Raw genomic sequence first — 14168 nt, 5'->3', positions numbered from 1 at the left:
TACATTAAATACATGGATTTTCAAGAAGCTGCCTGGCCATGGCATTATTTGGGGGAAAAAACGGCAACCACATCATCTCCTTTCTCTTTTAATTTAAGTTTCACACTGAAAAATCTGTTTTGAGAGGGAAATGGAGCATGTTAAGCTAATGACAGCTTTCCCTTCTCTCACTTTCCCTACATCATTGCTCCTATCAGCTGGTTGTTGTGTTGGGATGTTGGCAATGCAAACTCATTAAGCGAATCCACCAAATCACTGGGGTGGTGGTGGTGGTGGTGGTGGTGGAATCAAAACGCCAAAACAAAACAAAACAAAATAAAAAACAAAAACAAAAATGGGGAAGTGTTAAGATGAAGCTAGAGGAAACATGTAAGCAAACAGACTCATTTACTTTCAAAGATATGGTTTCTACGACTAAAAACAGCCCACACATTTGCCTGGAGACTCTTAGGTCCATTCCAGTCCCATGGGGTGGGGTGGCGTAGGGGGGGTCGGCGCGGGGAAATGCTTGGCCTGTCAATGATTTGCTGTTAGGATCTATTCAGGCTGATTTGCCGCTGGGAGGATGGGCGTGCGGGTACCTTGTGCCCATTCTTGGAAGAGCAGAAGCCTGTGTTCCCTAATGGGCCCCAGACACAGCTGATCACTAGGCCCCAACGTTTGCCAAGCGTCCCTTACCCACCTCACGCCTTTATAACATAGCTACAAAAATTCTCCTCTCCTGGACTGCATCTCTTTGAGTAAAGGGTGCCACTGCTTGAGTGGGAGGTCTCCATTCAGCCGCTAGGATCAAAGGATCGGACTCCCTGATACCAGGGCTGCAGAAGCAAGAGGGTTGCAGCCCGGGCAGCAGCGGAGACTGCACACCCAGCAGCAGCTGAGGCCGCCGCAGCGGCGGCCCCAGCTAGAGATTAGCCGCCGGACCGCACGGCGGATCCCTCCCTCTTTCGCGGGTGAATGAATGATTAGTCCAATAGCACCTCCCCGCCCCAGTGCACCCGAGGTTGGAAGGGAGGAGTTTCCGAGTGACTGTTCCTCTTTTTAAGGGCGAAAGGCGTTTGTCTGCCCCAGTCCGTTTATTAATCGACCTTGCGTGTGGTTTCAACTTGTCTTCCCCAGTGTCAAGGCTCTCAGACACATAAGCACATAGAGCACTGATCTCTAAGAACACCCGTCTCTCCGACTGCTCAGCCGCGCGAGTCTGGTGCCTCTCCTCCTCCAGAGAGAAACAAAACCGGGTGGGAAAAGTTGTAGGGAGACTAATGCGTCCGGTTTCTTGCTCCTTCCCAAAGCCGGGATACCCGGGCTGAGCAGAGGTGTTGAGGCGCCCCTGAGCCCCATTTTTTTCCTCAAAGGGCTAGGGCACCCCGGCGCGAGCGTGGGTGGTGAGGCATCCCCGGTGGGGGGGAGGGCTACTCAGGAAAAGGAGGAGGCGGCGATCGCCCTGGGCAGTGGAGACGCGCCTTCCCGGCTCGGATGGGCGCCCTGGGGAGGGTGGCCTTCCAGAGGAGTTGGGGAACCAGCTGGACGCTGGGCCGAGACGTGCTCTAGGCGCTGGTATCATCCAGCTCTCCTGTGCCTGGGCGCCCCCAGCGGGTTCCGGGAGGTGCCCGGTGCGTCCAATTCTCCCGCGCCGGAGGGCTGGTAGGACCAGCGGGAGCTGCGGAGTGCGGGAGTGGAGGACGCCCCGGCAGCCGCAGCCGCTGCGCGGGGAGCAGTAGCTGCAACCGGTCGCTGGCGGCGGACCGGCAGTGCGCATTCGGCAGCGTTGCCGCTCCTCTTGGTCTATCTCTGGCCGCTCTGACATCCCCTCCTCCCGGCCCCTCTCTAGAGTGGAGGGGAGGACTCCTAACCCGCGGCAAGCAACTCCCTTAGGGGAGGAAAAAGCTGCCTTGGACGATCCTGGCCGCAGGACCCCTCCTCCCTGGGCGCCCCCAACCCCTCGCCTCGCCCCCCTCCCCCTTCCCCCCTCCCCCGCCCGCTCCCGCCCGGCTCCCGGGCGCCCGCCTCCCTCCTTCGCGGACTGTCTCCCGACACGCCGGCTGAAAGCCCTTTTTGACTGCGAGCGGCGGCAGCGGAGCAGAGGCGGCGGCGCGGGACCTGCAGTCGCCCGGGATTCCCTCCAGGTGACGATGCTCTGGTTCTCCGGCGTCAGGGCTCTGGCTGAGCGTCCCTGCCGGCGCTCGCCTGGGATTACCTGCTGCGTCTTGCTGCTCCTCAATTGCTCGGGGGTCCCAATGTCTCTGGCTTCCTCCTTCTTGACAGGTAGGGGAGGGCGCGGGAGGGACTGACCCTCCGGACTCTGGTGTGGTACTTGGGAGAGGAGGCGCTGGATTGCCCCGGAGATGGGAGGGTAGGGAGAGCGTACCACCACGGTGCCTGCCTGTCGCCCGCGATGGGGTTGAAGCAAAGCCGGGGTGAAGGTGTGGGAAGGCTGTGAGTAGGTGGAGAGGTTGAGGGCTGAGGACTGGTGTCTTCTATGTGGTGATTATAAATATTCTATTTGTAGTTGAGAAATTTCTTAATTTCTTTTTTTGTATTTTCCTCAACCCTTATTTTTACCGTTTCCTCATATCCAACTAAGAAAAAAATTGCGCGATTTTCCGCACACCCTCCTTTAGCAGTTTATCGGATTCCAATATCTCTACTGTGTTAGTGCTTTTTAAAGCATTGGCTTTCCAAATCTTCAATTAAAAAAAACTATCATTTTTAAGAAGAGTAATAATAGCAGGATATAATAATTATATGTTTTCAAGCAGGTGAAGATCTCAGCTGCTAGTCTGAAGGACATACTTTACTGACACCTGGTGCAGAAAAGAAAATGTTGAATCAATTTCTAAGAGAAGAGAAAAGAGGATTGCATTTCAAAAAAGTGATTTCAACCCACAACAGCATGAGGCAGATCCATGTAAAAGGCCTGCTTATAGACAGAGTCCTGAATTTATTTCGAATTAAAAATCTTCCCTAATGGTCAATTTGATTTTTTTTGCATGTGGGGGTGTGTGCCTAGATGAAATATTTTCACAAAGCAAAAGTTAAAGATTCAGTTAAATACTTGGAATTGTGTTTAACATCTGAGAATAGAAGATCTATCAACATATTACAGTGTTTTTTTATAAATCTGTTTAAATGAAACTATTAAAATACATTTTAGGAGTTTTTTTTTTTTGGTGAGTTTGATAACAAAACTCATTAAGAATTTCTGGAATTTGGGTAGATGTTACAAGAAGGACTAATGTGAAAATTTAAGATTTTGTAAAATGCCAAAAAAGGTTTACATAAAAATTTTTTTTCCTTTCTTTTCAGGTTCTGTTGCAAAATGTGAAAATGAGGGTGAAGTTCTACAGATTCCATTTATCACAGACAACCCTTGCATAATGTGTGTGTGCTTGGTAAGTGTGGAGATCAGGTAAAATGAACTCAATTGCTCTGTGGACAAGGTGAATCCATTAAATGTAATAATATAATCATATCTTAAAATTTGTTTTTAGTTATCACAAAATTAAATATAACCACATAGTTTGTGCATTGAATTCGGCTCATTTTCTGAGTTTTTTGGGTTCTGGCAATTTCCATTTTATCAGGCTTAGAATTCTTCTCATTGATATCATCTTTACAGAATAAGTGTAAGATGGACTTTGTATGACACTGTTTCAATGAATATTACATTTTGCAATGTTTATTCTTCCTAATGGCTACTGCTACCAAATCATTGTTAACTACCAAACTTTCTGCATTGGTTCTATCATCTAAGCTCAGCAGGAAAATGATGAGATAACATTTAGGCATAAAGGTCAAGGATAAGGTATATAAGAGAGATGACTCCCACAAAGGACAAACATGAAGACAAGATGTAATCTTGGATTTCTTTCTTAGACTTCTTTGCTTGTTATACACCAGCCTCTCAAATATAGTCTTCATTTCTGATTTGGAAGCATAATCAGAAAGACCAATTTCATTCTTAATAGAAAATGATGCTTAGCTGACAGCTACTTAGTTATCACTGGCTGATGATAGTAGATCCAAACAAATAATTTGTTTCAAGTTACTTTAACTTAATAGTTATTGATAAGTCTAATAAGTAACCACTTGGGGAAGATTAAATTATATAAATAAGAATTCTTAGATGAATCAGAAACAACAGCATTTTTGCTGAAGAGTGTTTTACCATGCCAATCACTTTTGGCAAAGCTTACTCAAAAACTACACAGCACAAACCCCTGTTGTAAGTACATTACGGCAGTCAAATGCAAAGCCCAAAAGTGATAGATGGATATTTGTTACCAGATCAGCATGCACTATGGAACTGGAGAGAGGATCCATCTCCATTTAGGCAAAATTCAAGCTATCTGGTCTTAAAGCCAAATCTTTTCCTGTTAAGAGATGAGTTAATGCTGTAAAATGACAAATGGGTGAAAATGAGAAGGTGAAGGCCTATATCTAATGATATAGCCTGCTCGACTTCGAAGACTAAGGAAACCAACAGAAACAAGTAAAAAGACATCACATTTGCTCAGATGATAAATACTGCTGCCTAATCAAAAGAGCTAAGAAAGGGGGTTCTTCAGATTTTGTGGTTATCAGCTGCTATGTTAATGATCTTTACTAAAGAACTTGTTGAAAAGAAGTTTTAAGTTTTTATTCAGTTGCAGATTTAAAAAAATGCTCTCTGTGTGTGTATCTTTTTTTCATTTCCTTCATCTGGATAACGTGAATGAATTATTTTATCTTACTCTCTTCAGTGAAAATTGTCCTGACCAAGTAATATTTAAATATGCTGAGAATTCCACATGTGAAAACATTGTTTTTCTCTTTGGCAATATTACTATTTATAAAGTTTAAATAAATACACAGTTTGAATTTTGCATACGGCTCCCAAATAACATTATGAAGAATTCCCCACATGGTGTTCTTCCTTTTCAGTACTCTACCCCAGTGGGAAATAGTGCCCTTCTTGGAAAGTGGAGATTTTAGTAATAGGGAAATAGGTGTGAAAATCCTGTAGTTTTGAAGGTAAAGTGTGAAGAGATAAAAAATGTGAAGAAAAAAGATGCATCAGTTGGAATTTGAATGAGAATGATAGTTATTTAAGAATATTTAAATCAATTGCCTACCTAAGTGTAGTAGATCTTTATATCTGTAACATTTAGGCAGCATTTAGAGGCATCTATCTGCCTTGGATGCTGTCAGAAGTCCTTTCTTAGGACCTTGGCAGTTGGACTCACCCATTATCCAGGAGGCCCATAGAGCTCTTTCCTTAGCTAGCGGCTCAGTGATATGTCACCATGACCTTTGCAGGGATTTAGGATTATGGGCCCAAGCTGTCACAGTCATTATTGCTTCCAAACCTTTGCAGTGACTTGGTAAAACTGAGTCAGATAGATAGCTGACCATTTTTCTCTTTATGTAAGTTATTGTGGTTTTCTGTTGGACCTACTGTATTCCATGGATTTCAAATCTGGCCACTTGGCCAGGAGGCTGCTTGGCATTTTTATACTTAGTTTGAAAAGTAGATATATTTAGCAGATTGACAATATTAGCAAGCAAACATTTTATGAAACACTTTTTACTTTCCAGGCACTTATCTAAGCCTGCTTTATTTAATTTGATCCTCACAAAAATCCTTTGAGGGCTTTTCCTTCTGTTTTACAAATGAGGAACCTGGAAATGTAGGAGGCTAGGTAGCTAGTGAAAGTTGCATTTTATATGCAACTTATATATGATATTTACTATTTTATTCACTAGAATGGCAGTGCTGACACTCAGTCTCAGGTTTGTCTGTCTCTAGATCACTAGCCTAGAAGCAGAATAAATAGGCTATTTGTTAATTTAAAGGCAGGAGAAAGTAGGCAGGGTAAGAGTGGGGATAAAAGACCATCTAAATTATTTTACATTTTGGCATTCCATGAATTATTACTTTTTTTTCTCCTGGAGTCTTTTGGGAGTTTGGTTAGTTAACATTTGTTAATCACATTATATGAAAGGAAAATCTCGTTATGATTTCAGCTGACCTGCCGGGAGTGTTGGTGTTGAGTTAGGTTTATGTATATTAAGAAGGTACGTAATAGTCTCAACTGAACTTTGGATAAAGAAAATAGTCATATTTAGTTTGTGTTGGTCCACCCTTTTGGCAGAAAGATACCTAAGGCTGGGCTTAAGCTCATATCTTATTTCATAACATGTACTAAAAAAAAAAAAAAAAACGACCTCAACCTATGCTTAAAAAAAGATGTAAAATGTTACAGTTGGGAGGAAATCAGTGGCACAAAGTCCTACATATAATTACAGTGTTGAAGCTTGCAAAACCCCACAAGATCAGCTTGGCCTGATTTAAAATTTTAAGCTCCGGATATTTCAAAGGTGGAATGAGCTCATTTCTGTGGAGATTTCGAGGATGACAGTGGCTGCAGTAGCCACTGCGTAATTTTATTCTCATTTATCACCGTCTGCCTAGACTTGAGCATCTTGCCAGAACCAGTCACAGTTTAAGAATAACCTGTTTGTTAGTGGATGATGGAACCACCTTTTAAAGTAGGTGGCCCATAATGCTTCAGGTCCTGCCTACTCAAGGAGTAGCATTTGGAGGCATTAGCCTTGGACCAGGTTCCAAGATCTCAGGAAAGAGGTAGGCAGTTTAGGTTAAAGATGCATGTGCTTTGTTGTTTACTGAGAAAACAAAGCACAGCCTTCTCCTGCCTTACAAAATGATCTTTTATGGGGCCAAGGGAGGGAGGCCCAGACGTCTTACTGTTTAGTTTGATTTCCCCTTTCTTGCCAGAGTTGTTTTTCCCATAATTCCCAAGAAAATTCATTGGTGCCCACTCAGAAGTCCAGCTGGGGGGAGCCAGCCACGCCTAGGTAAATGAATCTGAAGCAATTCTCTGGGTCTTTGGGTATCCCCAAATCTATCAACTGTACATGAGAAGGGGTACTCACACTTCTCAGCCCTTTCCCTCCTAACTGTACCACAGGAGGAAATGGTGGAAGCCAGTGAGTTGGGTCCAGGATTGGAAACCTGAGAAAACTTTGGAGGCTGGGACTCAGAAAACCAGAAGTCAGAGCTTAGTTTGGCATACATTTTGTTCAGCAGAAAACATTATTCTGAGGTTGAAATTTCCTCTTTTAAATCCAGAGGTGCAATGTAGAAATGGACCCTTTGCTCATAAAAAGCCATGTGAAATTCAGTGTTATAAGAAGTGGGGCCCCACCTATCTCGGAGCCAACCAAATAGTGAAAACAGAGCAGACCTTGTCTGCTCTCTTCCACTTACTCTGTGACAGGAATCCTCTATCGCTAAGCAAGTAGCTCCCAGCATCTCAGCCTCTCTTGGGTGCTTTATCTCCATCAAATCCTTGTGTTTTTCACTGTCCATGTTATAACTGGCTGGAGAACAGATATATATTATTTGAGCAAGTGTTAGGCATGTGTTTGAGAATCAGGGAGATAAGGTTGCAGCAGGATTCAATTGGTGTGTGTGTGTGTGTGTGTGTGTGTGTGTGTGTGTGTGTGTGGTGTGAAAGAGCAGGGAAAAGATATAAAGTGCCAGGTTGTGTTCAGAGAGCTAGAGCACTTAGTATTCCATATGTATGTGGATTGCCATACTTTTCTCAAAACTATTAGGTATTGTTCATCGATTTTGGATGCTCACTGAGGAAGCGATCAGATTTGTTTATTTATTTTTATTCTGTTTAGAAGGTGATGTAGCCAATTGCCTTTCAAGAGAACAGCTTTGAGAGATGTACCAGGGTTGTGCTGGCACATACACAAATATCAGCTCTGAGGCAGTTATTCTTATCCACATTTTACTCAGGCTCAGAGAAACAGAGCAAATCTCCTGAGGTCACACAGTAACTGAGAGACAGAATTAGGATGTGAAGCCACTTTATTATCTACTAAACCAATGTGCTTCTAGTAGTTCTTTACTACTTAAAAATGTCTATAGACACCTTCAGAGGCTTCAGAGGATAGTTTCAGCTTTCACAGAGCTAACCTAGATCTCTTTGCAGGGAGTTAGAATGGTTTTTTGATCTTGTAGCATAAGCCAAGTCTGAAACATGGAGAGGCCTTCATGGGAAGATGCAGCTTTTGACTGGTATTATATCATTTTTTGGAAAAGAGGCATAGGCATCCAACCAGCCTGGTTTCAAGTCTAACTCACGATGAACTTGAAACAGTTACCTCACTTTCCTAAACCTCCGTTTCCTCATCTGGACAGTGAAAGGGAAATCAACCTCTAGCTCATAAGGTTGCTATGAGAATTAAATGAGATACAGCACGTAAAGTTTGGCCCAGAGCACGACAGATAGAAAGCTGTCTGGAATGATTTGCTTTTGCTGTTGTTGGTGATGGTATAAAAGTTCTCATCACTTTTGTGGAATAGGTTGCAAAGGTTCATCAGAAAAAGACACAAAGAGAAGCTGATAGAGAAAAGCCCCAGAGACAATGATGCCAAGCCCACCATGTTTATGAACAGTTACGTCAGTAACATTTATCGAGTTTTTCTGTTCCTCCAGGCTTGGACCTGGCTGATCTAGGCTGTTTCCTTATGGGTCCAGTGTTCTGTGGGCCCTGCTGTAAGTTTTCCCCTTACTCTCTATTAAACATTAAAAAAATCTTTCCATGGAAGCGGGACCTCCTTCTTTGCAGAGTATTTACATCTCTGTGCCTGTGGGGTCACCTTTACTTGTACTTTTATTGGCAGAGAGATAGGGTTGGGACTCGGAGTGCTGTAATTCTGGAAAAACTGCCTAGTGGGCTGGCACCACGGGGATTTTCCTGGCCCGCCTTGTGGAAGTCTCTCGACCCCGTTCCAGACCCGACTGTGTTTTTTGCTGCCGACTTACTCCTTGCTCCCTTCCCCATCCCGTTTCCAACCCACTTTCCTTTGGTTTCGCCATGTTGGTCTTTACCATGTGCATCAACCGTGCCTCGACGGCAGCCTGCATTTGAAACACTGGGAGTGATGCTGAGGAGAGAGATCCTGCCCTTTCTGGAATACCACAAATAGGGCAGGAAAGAGGAGATAATGGGAAAAGTCAGGCAAAGCAAAACATCGGAAAATAAAACCAGTTAATAATAACGTATCAAAACGTTGGAAAATAAAACCAGCTAATAATAACGTATTGGACAAACAGAGGGTATCAGTTTTTCGCACCCTCTTCTGTGGCACTTCCGCCTGGCTGGTGGCTTACAGAATCCTTTGTGCTATGAAAGAATACAAATAACACCACCTCACGGCACTGAGAGGTCAAGTGTGCTTGTTGAACTTAGTTAAGATCAGCAAATGAGGTGGGTGTATATTTTAAGACTCTCGATTCCCAGTCCTAATTCTATAAAACACCGCTCAAGGCACTAGGGACATAGCAGGTCATAAATTCAATAATATTATTCTTTCTTCTGTCTTTCCACACCTCATCCCTGCTTCTATTTTGTTTCATTATTTTTAGCTTTCTCTGCATTTGAAGAATAGTGCTGGTTGGGTCCCCTTGAGGAGACAAAGACCAATAGGACTACAATTTGGTGAGAGAGACAGAGACACGCATGAAAACGTTTATGGGAGCACCAGAAAAACTCTAAGATAGACTTGAATCCACATCCGAAGGGGATTGTAGACAGTTTCGGGCTAGAGCATGGGGACCTTGGTCGGGGAAAGGCAAAGTCCAGGAAAGACCCAGAGTGTGTCTGGGCTATGTGGAGATGGCAGAGTCCAGCATGCCCAGAGCTCCAATGGAACTGGAGGTAGAGCATCCTTGGGAACTGCACTGGCAAGTCCCTGAAATGCAATAGTGATATCTATTCCATTCATGTTATGGGAGGAGCCATTTAATATTTTCATGCAGTCCCGTGGCACAACAAGCAGTGTTATTTATATGCCTCTAGAAGCTTTTGAGGGGGATGTTTAAATGGAGAGAGTGGAGTTTGGACAACAGACTGCAGGGAAGTAGTGTGGTCAGGTGACAGCAGCATCCTGGAGCAGGGTGGGCAGTGAGATGGAGAGGAGTTGGGATAAACCAATGTTGCACAATCTTTCCAATTCCCTTAACTACTTTCCAGTTCTGAAATATTTGGATGAACAGATCCAAACAACTCCCAATAAGACACAGCCAGTAGAAGGCAGTAGTCATTGCAGTGGAAAGATGTGTAGGGTGTCTCTAGCACGGCCACCTTGCTAATCATGTTTCATTCCTAAAGCAGGGTGCTGCTACTGGATTAGAAAATGGTTTACCTCCTGAAGCTCCCTCTCAAAATTTTATTTGGGTGCCAGCTGTCTCTTCATACTCAAACAGTGATATGCTGCTGCAACATTCCTTTGGCAAATTATTCATCCTGATGGATATGATATGACCTGTGCTCAATGGCAGAACACATTTTTACACATCAATCAAAAACTGGGCAATTCACCTTTAAAATATACACCACTAGACTTGAGAACCACTAGACTCCAAGAGGCATTTTGGAGCCCAAGTTGGTAGCACTTGGCAAGAAAAGAGATGGCAGATGTGAAAGAATGGGGTAAATTGAAGGGAATTTTGAGCATTCTAGCCAGTGACAGCATGGGAAAAAAAGAGGTTAGGGAGGTGGGAGGGTGGGTGGTAAGCTTAGACTTGATGGGGGACCACAGGCTCTTAAAAACATGGATCTGGATCTTAGTAGAGAAATCAGGACTGGAAGAGCAGTTTGTTAACTGCATAGAAATGATCTTCATTGGATTCATGTTCATTGGATAAGACGAAGGGGAATAAAGGGAAGGGAAGAGAATGGGAATAGGAAAGACAGTAAAATGAATTGGACATCACTTTCCTATGTTCGTATATGAATACACAACAAGTGAAACTCCACATCACGTACAGCCACAAGAATGGAATCCTAATTACAATAAGTTTTACCCAATGTATGTATAATATGTCAAAATACACTCTACTTTCATGTATAGCTAGGAAAAACATATTAAAAAAAAAAAGAAAATGTTTGAGGAAGACAACAACCAACAGTATTAAATCCTACAGAGCGGTAGATTGGGCAATTCTAGAAGAATACCAAAGAAGGAACTCGTCACCGTATCCTTGGACTATTTGAAACAATGAACAATGGTCCCATCTCCCTAGCACCTACTGCACATTTGCATATGGAATCAAATTGATCATAAGTAGGGTTTGTTGGCACCCCATTTGGCATGCATCCAGAACTAAGATCACGAAAGAGGATATTGAAAATTACAAAAATCACAAATTTCCAAACTTGTATTTTAAAAGATCTTAGCAAAAGAGAGTGCATAGCTATCATACGACATTTTAAAGGTACCAAAACAAAACTAATTTCATGGGTAGAAGTAATGTACTTCTGCCAAACATTGTTGGAATGTTTCTATAATTCCCTGCAAAATGGCCACATTGAGACATTTTTTACTAGGAATAAGAGCAACAATATAAAAGAGTCTGACTAATATAAAAATTTACTATTATAAACTTTCAAGTTTGCTCTATTAAACTGTTAATGGTGCCTTAAAATATTATGATATAATTTAATATCTTTGAATCAAGTCTTCACGTAAAATATTTTCTCTTTTCATCAAATTTTTAATGCTCATTTTGTTGGTGAGCCACGGCTGTGGAGTGGGGGTTTTGGTGTTTGATATCATGGATTCAGGTTTTATCCAGGTGACCTGGTAGCTGTCCATCTCTGACCAGACACTTTGGTCTCTCTGAACCTTAGTTGTGAGGACTGGGGAAATCACTAATGATGTGTGTGCCTTCTAGAAGACCTTAGTAGGCTGTTGTAGCCATTAACTGAGGTGATGTGAGTAGGTTAAATGTGATGGATGTTTGTGAAAGCCTTTCATAAACAGTGTCAAAGGAATTATTATCAAGGGCAAGTACTTAAATAGAAGAAGGTCAAATCCAGTCATTCCCTGATATCTGTGGGGGACTAGGTCCAAGACCCCTGCAGTTATTAAAACTCTCAGATGCTCAAGTCCCTTATATAAAATGATGTAGTATTTGCATATAACTTACACAATCCTCCCATATACTTTAAATCATCTCTAGATTACTTATAATACCTAATTTGATGTAAATGTTATGTAAGCATTTGTTATATTGTATTGCTTAGAGAAGAACAAGAAAAAAAACCTACACATGTTCAGTACGGATGCATATTTTTTTTCTGTAGTATTTTTAATCCATACTTGGTTGAACCCATGGATGCAGAAAGTTAACTGTACCTGCCACAAACCAGCTTTTAAGTACATACTTTAAAGAATACATTCTTTTAGAATGACAGGGTATTTCCCATTAATTGTTGTATGGCTTTGGGTAAGTTGCCAAATATGTCTGTATCTCAGCATTTCTGTCTTCATCACGATGCTCTTGTTAGATGGTGAGTTAACACATGTAAAATTCTCCCAACGTATTTTGAAACTTGAAACACACTTCAGAAGTGATAGCTACTGCCACTCTCTAATTTCTATAGAACGATTGCCCCTGGGATCCTTCTAAGAAGTGAATAAATGGACTGTTCTTAATACAGTTTATTGTCAATACCTATGTCACATTTGTATTCTGGATCTCTAACATCAGGTAGACAATGAAACTTCAGTGGAAATAGCTGCTGTCCTTTGTATGCAAAGATGGAAAGCCTTGGTATTTAGAGTTTAGTAAGGTGGGTTGTTCCTTCATTTTTCACCTTCAAGGATTCACTCTCTTGATCTGTGTCCATCCATGGACAGCTAATCAGTGTCGTTTTCCCAGGGGGGCTCCATTGCTGTTTTATGGCACTTGCCACTGAGTTATAAATATGGCGGGAGTGAAGCAAAGATGTGAAACTAGTGACTTAGTGAAGCCCAGAACTTGATGCTTCTGAGTTCTTTTCATTTTAAAGAGTATGGCATGAACTTAGGTAGGGCAAAGGGGAGGGAGGGGAAGAGAGGGGGCAAGGGGGTAAGAAAGATGGTGGGATGAGATGGACATCATTACCCTAAGTACAGGTATGAACACACAAATGGTGTGAATATACTTTGTATACAACCAGAGACATGAAAAAATTGTGCTCTATATGTGTACTATGAATTGAAAGGTATTCTGTCATGTATAACAAATTAGAATAAATAAATAAATAAAGAGTATGGCACAGTCCGGTGTCTTCTCCAACCAGCCATAGTCACTCGAGGCATGGGGCCTCATCCTAAGGGGTCAGCCCAGATGACCCAGACTGTCTGGACTTGGACATGTGGCCCTACACATTCACAGAGCTTTGTGTGCTTGTGACCAGTGGCCCTTCAACTCCTCCAAGAGCCTCCTTTTGCTTCTCTTTAAGAGAATGCTCTGCCTTGTTGTGAAGTTACTTAGGCAAATTTATGTCTTAAGGGCTGAGGTCCTCGAGTGTAAGAAGCTGGTCATGGTCATGTCTGCCTACCACGTAGCTACAGTGACAGGTCCACAACCTTGGGACTTGAGTGGGAGTAGGGCTGGAAGTTTCCTGTTTATAGTTCGTGTTGTTAACACTTGGGATAGCTCCCCCAAGAAGGGAACTCCAAGTTCCAAAACATGACTCTCCCAGAGAGTTTGTCACAGAAGGTCACCCTCCTCTATAAAAGACATCCTAAATAATCATTACCAAAACACTTTTTTTCCTCCTTCAAAAGGAATGCAATTGCATTTGAAAATATAGGGTCATATACACCTCGAGGCCTGCTTTTATTCGCGATGAAAGGAACATTCCCTCGTACAGGAATATCCTGCTGTCATAAGCAAGAAATGTTGATGACAAGGCAGGAGGTGTGGAGAAGGGGGGTTCTGAGACCAGCTCACCTCTACTTCCAAAAGTCACAGTGCAGAATGTCTACGGATCCCTGGAGCTGGCATTCCCCAGACGTTTCAAGCCCCGTTCAGTCAGGCTAACACTGAAATCTTGACTCAAGCCGTGGTGTTTATATTAGGTTTTGGATGTTAGCTCCCTTGGCTTCTGGGAGCTGACTCTGTTGAAAATTATGTTTTTCTTTTAAGGACAAAGGCCTTATTGTATGTACATGTTGTGTAGTGTAATGAGCTTTCTTTCTTTCTTTCTTTCTTTTTTTTTTTTTTAAATCTTAGGTAATGGGTGGTACTAACCCAGATCTGCCAGTTGAGAATTCACAGATCTGTGAACTGACTGGCGATTTTAAGACTTCACAT

The 14168-nt window shown here is 42.6% G+C and overlaps 1 protein-coding gene across 3 annotated transcripts in view; it reads left to right on the top strand.

Moving 5' to 3' along the window:
* Nucleotides 1-1082: 1082 nt before the first annotated feature.
* Bmper (BMP binding endothelial regulator) overlaps nt 1083-14168 on the top strand; it is a 235952-nt gene continuing 222866 nt past the window's right edge. The window contains exons 1-2 of one of the 3 annotated variants that reach the window (XM_021722275.3): nt 1083-2265; nt 3307-3392. In XM_021722275.3, the coding sequence (XP_021577950.1) occupies nt 2133-2265; nt 3307-3392 (219 nt within the window). In that variant the 5' untranslated portion in view covers nt 1083-2132. The remainder of the gene's footprint in view (nt 2266-3306; nt 3393-14168) is intronic. The other 2 variants (XM_005319188.4, XM_078039865.1) reach the window with 2 other exon arrangements.

Source organism: Ictidomys tridecemlineatus, chromosome 2 (assembly GCF_052094955.1).
Source record: "Ictidomys tridecemlineatus isolate mIctTri1 chromosome 2, mIctTri1.hap1, whole genome shotgun sequence".
NCBI lineage: Eukaryota > Metazoa > Chordata > Mammalia > Rodentia > Sciuridae > Ictidomys > Ictidomys tridecemlineatus.
This window is presented reverse-complemented; position numbering and strand designations above follow the sequence as displayed.